This window comes from Lissotriton helveticus, chromosome 1_1 (assembly GCF_964261635.1).
Source record: "Lissotriton helveticus chromosome 1_1, aLisHel1.1, whole genome shotgun sequence".
Classification (NCBI taxonomy): Eukaryota; Metazoa; Chordata; class Amphibia; order Caudata; family Salamandridae; genus Lissotriton; species Lissotriton helveticus.
The window spans coordinates 1342954633-1342966987 of record NC_136057.1 but is presented as its reverse complement, the minus strand read 5'-3'; the positions used below and the strand labels follow the sequence as shown (position 1 = coordinate 1342966987).

Genomic DNA, 12355 nt, shown 5'->3' with positions numbered 1-12355 from the left:
CCTTTCTCTGCCAGGATGTTCAATAGTTGATTGTGGGGTACGGTATCAAAAGCCGCTGATAGATCAAGGAGTATCAGTGCGACTGTTCTACCCTGATCCACCTTGGCTCTGATACTGTCTGTCACCGCTAAGAGTGTAGTTTCGGTGCTGTTGTTTGTCCGAAACCCTGTCTGTGAATCATCCAGCAGACCATTTGCTTCCAAGAATGTGGAAAGACTTCTGTTGACTAACTTCTCCAGAACCTTTGATAAATAAGGTAGCTGGGAAATTGGCCTGTAATTGGCCGGATTGTTTACGTCAGCTCCAGCTTTCTTTACTAAAGGGGTGACTAGGGCCTGTTTCCATGATTTTGGGAATTCAGCAGAACTAAGGGAGAGATTGAGTACTCTAGTAACCACTGGACATATTACAGGGGTTAACTGGGAGAAAATATGATGTGGACAAGGGTCAAGTGGGGAACCCGACTTGACCTCAAGCATGACCTTTTCTATTCCATTGCCCTGATGCACACCCCTTCCGCAGTGCCATGGACACCAGAACCCTGATCAGACTGGCTGCATGCGATGCGGTCTCTCTACCTGGGTCTTCAGCACTTCGGATCCCAAATTGCCCTGCTGCTGCTTGAAACCAGAATGGATCCGTTGCCATATCTTTGGGTGTCTAAAGTTAGCCACGGGTATCAGTGATCGATAGGTATCAACTCTTCTCTGGGGAGGGGGGGAGCGGGGGGGCTGCGGTGCCTTGAAATCATTTACTTTCACTCGGGAAGGAATGGAACACAGATCTACATCTTCTCCATTCCCTCATTGGCTACCTGCCTCTTACAAAGCCCACTTAAAACCACCCATTAACTAAAGGTCTGTGGTGTACAACAACTGCAGGTATCATTGAGTATTATTCGGTGTACTGGTCCACACAGACATCCAACTAGTTGATAGCATCAACTAATGTCTCCCTGTACAGGATAAATAGTATGCACAGAGGAGGTGCAAATATAATTTGTAACCGTAATTCCCTGCCTTTCTGCACCTTGCTGAAAATTGGGTGCAAATAGCTGCACCCTGCAATTAGTTTGGTTTTGGGACATCCATACTCACCTGCACTTAAGGCTCCTGCTTACATAAGTTCCGTTCTGCTGTCATGTTAAAGGCCAGTAATATATCTTTCTTGTTCAACAGCCAATATACCCATAAATACACATTATAAAACATCAGCTACCTTGGAATGTCGGGATGCCTTAAAATAAAGGTGAAAAATCTACATCGAAAATGGGCAGTGCAGTAAATCTGGCAGCATTCCGCGTCTGGGGTCAAGAGTCTCGCAATGTCACTTCCAGGAAAGTCCACATTCTCTAAGAGAGTAGGATCTAAAACAGACAGAAATTAATATTATGAAAGAATACAGGATCCTATGGATAACCAGATAATAGCACATTTTCCTTTGTAGTTTAAAGAACCTCATCTTAGGCATGCCCCCTCAGAAAGCCTTTTCAGGAAAGCCCTGAAGACGTGGATCTACTCTCAATCTGACTCCTCAGTTCTCGCAGCCATCTGATCCATGCTAGCCAAGTTGATCTGCTGTGGGCGCAGCGCCAAGATGCTCCTCCCGGAGCGATAGTAGCGCTTTACAAAAAAACCATAAATATCAAAATATCAAATAACCTCAGTCGACATATTAACTCACCCTCTGAAAGCACAGAAGACTTAAAAGCAGAGAATATGGAACATACTGAAAGAAAGTATGACAAAGTCGTGCAGAACGGTCCAATCTAGGTACAAGGGGAGTAACAAACACCACTGCCGCCCTCCGTGGTGCGGGGGGCCCAGTCTTAAGTATGTGAGGGGGGGTCAGCTCATCTGTAGACAGATGTGTGTCTAGTTCTGAAGCAGCTGCAGTGTGCAGCCTGCTCGGAGCTCCCTGCATGGACCCAGGGCTGAAGAAAAACAAAGTAACAACTCTTCAGTCAGAGCCCGCTAGGACCCTGACAAGGGTGGGTGGGCCTCAGAGATATAATTTCATTACAAGACCAGAGGCTTCTTTATGCATTCATCTTTTGAATGCAGTCACAAGCAGCCGCACTACATCATAAACAAAACAATTCTATAATGCAGTGAACACATGGTATAAAAGGTATGAGGAGCAAACATCTGCTTGTGAGCCGCATTTAAGAGGCAGTCTAAGTTGCTCACATTTTACTATTTGCTTTTAATGTCTGGCTTTTCATCATATTAAGCTTTTCTTGTCTTATAGACTTGTAGACTGTTCTGCTTTATGGCTTGTTCACTTTATTGCCTATCTATCTCTTTTATTTTCCCAACTTGAATCTTCAAGTTTACACCATGGATTTCCCCCATTCCTTCCCCCACCCCTCGATTTCCAATCTATGGTTATCGAGTTTTACCCGCCCTTCCCCTCCCCTTACTCGCCGACTGCCTTGGGGGGAGCAGATCAGCAGACCTCTCTGATTTAGCCAAGAAGCTCTGGATGTTTTGTTTAGAACACAAGATTTCCCTGAAGGCAGAATACCTCCCGGGAAAGTTTAATTTTTCTGCGGATTGGAACTTGAGATTCTGCTTAGACTTCAGAGATTGGAAACTCAATGTGATCATTTTCAATGTTGTGTTCCACTTTTGGGGTCCTCTGGATGTAGACTTATTTGCCAGCAGATTGACGCTCCAGTTGCCGAAATACTTCATGTGGATGCCGGACACGGGGGCTCTTGCGGTGAACGCCTTCGTCCAGTGCTGGTCTGGTTTCAAATGCAGACGTAGAAGATCACTACCTAATTCTTTCAGGGAATTCAAACCTTCTTGCTTGGAAAGTGTCAGGCAATCCAACGAATTGTCTGGCCTTTCATCATCAGCTCTCACTCTCCTTGGAGAATACTGGGCACCAGGAACACACTATAGGTACAACAACATTTGGAGAAAATGGTTTTGTTGGCTGCTTGGAGAGGAACTTTGATCCCGTGGAGGCTCCTATAGTGAATATAGTTAACTTTCTTGTCGAACAATTTGACAAGGACCCTTCTTATAGATCTATTAATTGTTAGAGATCAGCAATCTCTGCTGGACACTCCCTTGTCAATGATAAAACGGTAGGTAGAATGTTATCATTTGTAGAGTTCAGAAAAGTATTAGACTGAAGAGACCCCCTACACCTAAATACCAATCCTTGTGGGATGTTAAAGCTCTTTTAGACCTTTTTTCTTCCCGGCCTGATAACGCAACACTTAATAGAAAAGGTCTTTCCATTAAACTCGCAACTCTTGTGTTTAATTTCTGGTCGTAGAGTTTCTGATGTGAAATGTCTTGATATTTCTAATAGATCATATGATATGTGTGAAGTTAAGTTTGAAATCCTTAGGACCAAAACTATGTCAGACTCAATTTTTTATCCTCGTTTCGATCTGTGCAAAAGACTCTGTGTTGCAGACTGTATGAAGGAGTAGGATTCTAGAATGAGAGATGTTCGCCCTCAGGATGCTACTCAACTCCTTATTTCCTTTGTTAAATCCTTTAAACCCTTTTCTTCTTCTTCCATAGCCATGTGGGTCAATTCCAGGCCCACTCTCTCAGAGGTGCTATGGCCAGTAAATCTTTCTGGTCTGGTGGTAAGTTGGATAATATCCTGAAAGCGGCTGATTGGTCCAATGCTTCCACTTTTGCTCATCACTATTGTAAACCTATCGAGCATATGTCTGATGTTGTCCTTCAAGGCTACCAACATGCATAATGTAGCCTCCGGTTTTGAAATGAAATTGTGATTCTCCTACTAGCATGACCAGAGAACTTGGATTTCATTAAAGACACAGAGGCTAACATTATCCCACCCATCCCTCCCTTGGACGGAGTACTTATTGCTATGTTTATTTCTCTTTGCATTTGATTATACTGCTTTTACCGCTCGAGTTTGACCTATTTAACATTTTCCTCCTTATTTCCAGATAACTCCACCTGATGGATTATTCTCATCATCTTTGACTCCTCCTCAATTTGTTTCCTCCCTTCGGATTCCTGTTTTCTTCTCTCTCAAGATCAAGTTGGATCTCACCTTTGTGGAACTTTTGTTGCTTTGAATCATTTAAAAGAGGCAGTCTGTTTGCTGCTCATGCCTTTTATACAATGTGTTCACTGCATTCTAGAATTGTTTTGTTTATGATGTTGTGCAGCTGCTTGTGACTGCATTAAAAAGAATGCATAATTTTAGCCTCCGTGTCTTTAATGAAATCAAGATTCTCTGGTCATGCTAATAAGAGAATCGCGATTCTCCTCACAGCATCCCTCCTCTGAGAAGATTTGTAGCTCCAGGAGCAGGTATCTGCTGGGACGCATTGAAAGGTACAAAATCAGGGGCAGAGCTATCAGTACTGAAGTGACACCAGGATTAAATAGCATAGGGAGGGGGGCATCTTGCCTGTGTAGACTGCATTTATTTTAACTTGTAGGCTCCTCAGATATGTGTTTTCCTCATATCTGCCCTGCATCAACCGCTGTTTCCACTCACTGGAGAGAAAGATACTGCCAGGACAGGTAGAAAAAAAACAGACCAGCCACAGATTGGCATCAGAGATGATCAGTGGATTCATTTGTAGATTATTTCTGAGAGGCTGTATTGCGATCGTGCTCTGGCTGCTTGTCAGGAGTTGTGATTCTTTATAAGCAAGTGGCACAGCATTAGCCATCCAATGACAGATCAGTTCATGCTCAAGACACTTTAGAGGAAGTGCGGAGAAGGCAGGGTAAGCACTTTCATCACATGCAATGCTTTCAGTACGTCACTCACCACCAGGGCCGACTTTAGCTTTGGTGGTGCCTGGTGCTACAGTCTTTTATTGCACCCCTCATCCAATGACCTTCTTCTAGGATTACCTCACTACCATCTGTCAAAAGTGCCCCTCATCTCTCCATAGCCCATATCACATTCCATTTGTTTTAAAGCACTGTTAAAGGGTGGTTTTACCAATCCACTCCCCTAGCCGAATAAAATATAGATCCGTTCTTTGCAGCAGGCATATTAACACTCTATGCTACTTTATGGTAAGTCAAAATTGCCACTACACAAACCCTGATCTATTTCTGTAGCAGGAACATTAATTACAAGAGTTATTTTTACATTTGTATTGCTGCCCGAAAGCTGGATGCACAAGGAACTCTGCAGCAGGCGTTTCTAACGTTGTAAGAAGCTGCTAAGCACAGCACCCCTCCGGAGTACAGTGCCCTCTCCAGGTCAGCGCCTAGTGCGGCTGCACCACTCACACTGCCCTAAAGCCGGTCCTGCTTACCACTCCCAAGCTAGATGCATATTTTCCCCTAAAAGCTAGAAGAACTTATAAAAAGGAACCAGTAGTGGAAAGTTGAAATAAACACATTTAAGACAAAGTGATTTTCCAGGGTGAACGAAGGCGAGTGCTTCTGTTCTAGTTCTGGAAACTTGGATAATTACTTGGCATTAAACTAATGTTTGTTGTCTATACATACAGTCCCTCCTGGGGTGGAAAGTCTTTTCCATTTTTTGGGGATGCCAGAGCTCATTAACACGATGTAATAAATGTGCTTAGATTCACAGCAGTCCATTTGGGACAGCACTTGTGCTGGAGAAAGGTTCCTTGACCTCAGCTCCATAGTAAACACTGCAGAGGACCCAAGGAACACAAAGGCCAGTGCATATTTCAACGTAGGGGCAATAATGCTACAATTTGTATTTTTCAGCTGGCATTATGTTGTTATAACCTATATGCAGTGTTATTTCAGAATGCTGCCTATCCATGAGGTGATCCAGTCCTTGGAGTTATTTAACGTATTACTCCTGTATGGGATTCTAACGCTATTTTATAGTTTCACTCTCAAGTGCAAAGCGACACGTCTACACAACGCCTGACCTCTCAGAGAGAAATATAAGGGACATAGTGGAAGATGAAATTAGAGCTGAGAGGGCACCCGTCAGAGAAAGAAAATGATAGAAGGGAAACATGATTGAGAAATGTAACAATATGAGGGGAAACAAATGTGAAAAGCCAGAGAAAAAAAAAAGATTAGGTGACAGAAGAAGCAGAGCATAAGGGGTGAAGAACGAGAGAGGGGGGAAAAACAGAACGTAAAGCAGAGGAGGTGCAAGATAATGAGAAGGAGCTAAATGGAAATAATGAGTGTAAGTGAAGCAGAGAGAGAAAGAAAGAAGACGGGTGAGAGAACTAAAAAGAGGAGAAAACTTGAGATGGATAAAGTGAGAGAAGATACAGTGAGATCAAAAGAGAAGTCATTTTTTGTGATCTGTTGTACATGAATTTGAATCTCAAATAGGCCAAGTCATACTTCTATCATTTTGAGGTTGGTCAATGTGTACAGTAATGCATTTGAGATTATAGGAATACAGAACAAAAACTCTTTATTATAAGAGGTGCCTTGAGAAATATTAAAGCAACCTGGGATGTGAATATATAAACAGAGAGGAAAAAAGTAATCTTTAATGAGCACAAATGTGTACATGTGAGAAAGAAAACAGGATTAGAGCTATGGGAAATGTATTAGTTTGCACTTAGGAAAAAACTCTGGCTTATGAAAGAATCCAAGATCAAAAGGTAAAAGAAATCCCCAAATAGTAAGTATAAAAGGAGCATGACAAGCCCACAAAGCAACATAAAGAGTGAAAGAGACCCACACGAGCACAGGAGGCACCCTTGAGAATGAGGGGGAGAAAGAGAGAAAGAGGCACCCTTGAGAATGAGGCACCCTTGAGAATGAGAGGGAGAAAGAGAGAAAGAGGCACCCTTGAGAATGAGGGGGAGAAAGAGAGAAAGAGGCACCCTTGAGAGAAAGAGAGAAAGAGGCACCCTTGAGAGAAAGTGAGAAAGAGTCACCCTTGAGAGAAAGAGAGAAAGAGGCACCCTTGAGAGAAAGAGGCACCCTTGAGAATGAGGGGGAGAAAGAGAGAAAGAGGCACCCTTGAGAATGAGGGGGAGAAAGAGAGAAAGAGGCACCCTTGAGAATGAGGGGGAGAAAGAGAGAAAGAGGCACCCTTGAGAATGAGAGGGAGAAAGAGAGAAAGAGGCACCCTTGAGAATGAGAGGGAGAAAGAGAGAAAGAGGCACCCTGAGAATGAGGGGGAGAAAGAGAGAAAGAGGCACCCTTGAGAGAAAGAGAGAAAGAGGCACCCTTGAGAGAAAGAGAGATAGAGGCACCCTTTAGAGAAAGAGGCACCCTTGAGAATGAGGGGGAGAAAGGGAGAAAGAGGCACCCTTGAGAATGAGGGGGAGAAAGAGAGAAAGAGGCACCCTTGAGCGAAAGAGAGAAAGAGGCACCCTTTAGAGAAAGAGAGAAAGAGGCACCCTTGAGAATGAGGGGGAGAAAGAGAGAAAGAGGCACCCTTGAGAGAAAGAAAGAAAGAGGCACCATTGAGAGAAAGAGAGAAAGAGGCACCCTTTAGAGAAAGAGAGAAAGAGGCACCCTTGAGAATGAGGGGGAGAAAGAGAGAAAGAGGCACCCTTGAGAGAAAGAGAGAAAGAGGCACCCTTGAGAGAAAGAGAGAAAGAGGCACCCTTGAGAGACAGAGACAGAGAGAAAGAGGCACCCTTGAGAGACAGAGACAGAGAGAAAGAGGCACCCTTGATAGAAAGAGAGAAAGAGGCACCCTTGAGAGACAGAGAGACAGAGAGAAAGAGACACCCTTGAGAGACAGAGACAGAGAGACAGAGGCACCCTTGAGAGAAAGAGAGACAGAGAGAAAGAGGCACCCTTGAGAGACAGAGAGAGAGAAAGAGGCACCCTTGATAGAAAGAGAGAAAGAGGCACCCTTGAGAGACAGAGAGAAAGAGACACCCTTGGGAGACAGAGACAGAGAGAAAGAGGCACCCTTGGGAGACAGAGAGAAAGAGGCACCCTTGAGAGACAGAGACAGAGAGAAAGAGGCACCCTTGAGAGACAGAGACATAGAGAAAGAGGCACCCTTGAGAGACAGAGAGACAGAGAGAAAGAGGCACCCTTGATAGAAAGAGAGAAAAAGGCACCCTTGAGAGACAGAGAGACAGAGAGAAAGAGGCACCCTTGGGAGACAGAGACAGAGAGAAAGAGGCACCCTTGAGAGACAGAGAGAAAGAGGCACCATTGAGAGACAGAGACAGAGAGAAAGAGGCACCCTTGAGAGACAGAGACAGAGAGAAAGAGGAACCCTTGAGAGACAGAGAGACAGAGAGACATTTTTCCTTGTGTTGGGGCATACTGTTTATTTCTTGGACCTCTGGCCAGCTCCACAGACACCGCCCGTGGTTTCCCCCGCTGCCGCTGTTGCTAGACCCTGAACGCGGCCGCCGAGCGGGGGAACTACAATCTCCAGGATCCTTTGCTCCAGGAAGCCGACCACGCCCACGCCCATCACGTGCCTGGTGGCGCTTAAAACATCGTGAGACCTCCCGCGTCGCGGGACGCACGTGGGTGTCGCCGGGCAAAGGGCGGGCAAAGGGCAGGCCATCTGTGGCCGTCCGAGGCTGAATGAGGCTGGGCTGGGCGTCCCCTCTTGGCTGCCATCTATGCTAAGGTATTAGTCGATCCATCTACTTTATATTTTGGAAGTTTGACTGTTTGGACTGTCAGTTTTGGATGTGCCAAGGAGAAAAAAAATCATTCCTTATATTGACTAGACTCCAGAGCACAAACCATGGCTGAGATGTGTAGGAGGATGGGGGTCACTGGCTCATTCGATGATTTTATATCTAGGGCAGAATTATTAGGGTGCAGTGAGATCAAAATTGCCAAGTGGCGACTTTCACTCGACCCCTCAAGTCTCCCAACATATGGTCAATCGATTAGCCAATCCACCGGTCAATTATCGGACATTGCTTTACACCAGAATGAGGGTAACAGCCCTCAGACACCGCAACAAGGCTTGAATAATTCCGCACCTGGTATTCCACATAAAGATTCCGGGATAGCGGGGATTTTTACAAGACTACGGCCACAGAAGACTGGTATAGCTGTGGGAACTAAACCAAAAGTCCAGACTAAGGAGAAAAAAACGGTGGGAAAGAAAGGAAAGCTCAGTACAGCCGTGGGTCACAAGAAAGGGGATAGTAATGTGCAAGATCTGGTCGAAGTCAAATGCAGGTCAATTGGAATTCAAACTGACATGGATTATGATATGAACCCTGGTAAACATGGTGGGAAGGAGGAAAGAGGATCGCACAATGGTGGGAATTTTTAACAAGCATTTACAATGCAACGGTTTCGCCTTTGTAAAAGTTTGAGCTATTGGCATTGTAAATGACAAATTTTGTATTTATGTGTTGGTTTTGAAAGCAGATAAATAAATGGCATTGTCATTTACAATGCCAATAGCTTAATCTCTCACAAATGCGAGACCTATTGCATTTGCACACAGACAGAGCCACACACACAGACAGAGCCACCCCCACAGACAGGGCCACACACACAGACAGAGCAACACACACAGACAGAGCAACACACACAGACAGAGCAACACACACAGACAGAGCAACACACACAGACAGAGCAACACACACCAACAGAGCAACGAATTAAGCGACAGGGGAGCAATGAATTATGTTTAAAAGTTGAATGAATTATGAGGCAAGATATTATGAAACATAATGCAGTCCATATTTTGATAGTATTTCATTATTTGGTCATTTTTGCACATGGGAATGATGTCTGGGCAAAGATTATGTGGTAAATCTTTAATTAAGAGAAAAAGAACTGCAGCCAAATAATTTCAATGGCCCTGAAGATAGTAGACGTACCAATGTAGGAAACGCAGCTCTATACACCCACTTCAGCAGCGTATCAAGTGACATCCCACAACATTTCTTTTCACACCAGCAAGATTCTCATATGAATAAAAATTAAAGGCACCTTTATTGTTCAATCACCTTGGGCTCCAGCACGGTTATTTGGCGGTGCTACAGCACCCCCTTCAAACCTACTTCCAGCGTCTATGTTACATATTAGAGATCTGTATACAAAGGTTATTTGGTTCTGACTTTTCAGAGGGAGGAAGGTGTTATCCTCACTTCCTGCCAGAAGAGCTCCACAGGTGGCTGATCGGTCAACCTCTTTCTCCGGAGCAGCCATACTAGCAACATTGATATGTGGAAACCTGGCCAAGGGCCAGCCAGGGGTTTGAATGAAGCCCCCGAGGCTGAGAAGGAAACTGACAGTGGAGCAACTGTCAGATTCAGATCAACAACAACAACTCTCTCTCTCTCTCTCTCTCTCTCTCTCTCTCTCTCTCTCTCTCTCTCTCTCTCTCTCTCTCTCTCTCTCTCTCTCTCTCGAGAGAGAGAGAGAGAGAGAGAGAGAGAGAGAGAGAGAGAGAGAGAGAGAGAGAGAGAGAGAGAGAGAGAGAGAGAGAGAGAGAGAGAGAGAGAGAGAGAGAATCAGGAGTCCTGCTCGGGACGGAAGGGTTGGGAAGTGGCTATGCCTTTCGATCAGTAGGTGGGGGTAAGAAGGGGTACATACAGTATTGACGACCACCCTAACCTCCTTTTCTAATAAAGGCTACTTCACAACACGATGACCGGCCCGCCTCTGAAACCGCATCTTACACTCACCAAAGCCTAAAAATCGGCTCAAAGAAAATGCCATGACTAGCAACGCCGAAAGCGGTTACACAGCGCATGTGCGACAAAAACGCAAACAAAACTTTATTACACAGCAGAGACGAACACAAAAGTACACAATGGGAATCGGACCACGAAGAAATAAAGAAGAAATGGTTAATCACGAGGTAACACTCAATGATACAACGTTTGAAACGTGAAACATTAATCTGGCTTCCATGGAACTGATGTGCATCTATCGCTCGCATACTTGCACCTAGCACCACCCACTGTGCGAGACCCACACTTCAGTAGTCAGCACCAAACGACATGAACACAATTCCCCTATAGGTTCAAAACAAAGACAACTCCCATCCAATCACGCACCCTATACAATGCAGTTAGCTATTAGAGTGGGTAAATGCTTTAGTGCCCCACAATGGAATCATACGCGGTATACAAATGCTACATTACGACCCCTCCTCCAATCCATAAGGCTCCTCGACTTCTTGACCCATTAAATAGTTGTTGACAACCGTCAGACAGCTCAGCATCTGATGCCCCATCCCAGTAAATGTCCCTATATGCCTTAAAACCTAGTAGACTAGCAATAATCCACCTATCATAATAGTTTTTAGTGCTAAAGCCACCCTGTCCTTGATCCCCGTCCATAGCCTGGATCATAAGATGACCTTCTTTAATCCTCCCTCTACATTTTCCAACTAATAACGACATTCTCGTCAACAGAACGACCCACTCACCACTCCCCACACACCAGTCCCCTTAAGACCTCCAACTTCGAAACAGCGAAACGCCGAAAGCGGTTGCACAGTGCATGTGCGACAAAAACGCAAACAAAACTTTATTACACAGCAGAGACGAACACAATGGGAATCGGACCACGAAGAAATAAAGAAGAAATGGGTAATACTTAGGGAATTAAAAAAAACTAAAGCGATAAGTCAATGAAACAGAACAACTCCAACTAGAGGAAAATAAGCTTAATATTGAATAAAGTAAATAGAAGGCTACATAATTCCGGAAATATGTCATGGAAAAAGAAGACGGACTACCCACGAGGACGCTACTCAAGGAAATCGAAACACAAAAAAAGTGAATGGCAGTTAAAATTCAGAGACTCAACTCAAAGGAATAAAGGACGCCTTCGCTTGGAATTGTATTCGTATAGGTTGTTTCGAAAAAGCAACACTCAGTTCACAATACCGGGCTCAGTTACTTGCCTTTCCTCTCCGATGAAGTCCGACGGTCTCTTTCTATTTTCAGTACCGTAGTTCTCCGTCTGACTTGAACTGGAAGTTCAAACGGCAATGCGTGCTATGTTATAAGCTGCAAAGTGATCAGCGAGGGGGGGGGGCGGGAACGGGCACAGGACGGGGGGGGGCGTTCGGGAACGGCGTACGGACTGCGGGAGGGAGGGAGGGGGGGGAGGATAAATAAAGCACCACGAGCACAGGGAGGGAGGGGGGCGGGAACGGGCACAGGACGGGGGGGGGGGGAACGGCGTACGGACTGCGGGGCCATTCATGCCTAAAATAATAAATAAAGCACCACGAGCACAGGGAGGGAGGGGGGCGGGAACGGACACAGGAGGGGGGGGCGGGAACGGCGTACGGACTGCGGGGCCATTCATGCCTAAATAAACAAGTCAGGTCCCGGGCCGGCCAGCCAATCACAGCGCGGCCCGGGGAATGACATCACGGGGGTGTCCCGGGCCGGCAGCCAATCACAGCGCGGCCCGGGACAAAGGGGCGGGACTTAAAAAAAGCCCGAGAAACGCCCCCGAAT

The 12355-nt window shown here is 45.4% G+C and overlaps 1 protein-coding gene across 1 annotated transcript in view; it reads right to left on the bottom strand.

Annotated features, from left to right (window-relative positions):
• LOC144823916 (coagulation factor XI-like) overlaps positions 1 to 12355 on the bottom strand; it is a 232273-nt gene that overhangs the window by 141958 nt on the left and 77960 nt on the right. Inside the window, exon 3 of the mRNA XM_078682830.1 lies at positions 1219 to 1366. Within this exon, the coding sequence (XP_078538956.1) occupies positions 1219 to 1366 (148 nt within the window). The remainder of the gene's footprint in view (positions 1 to 1218; positions 1367 to 12355) is intronic.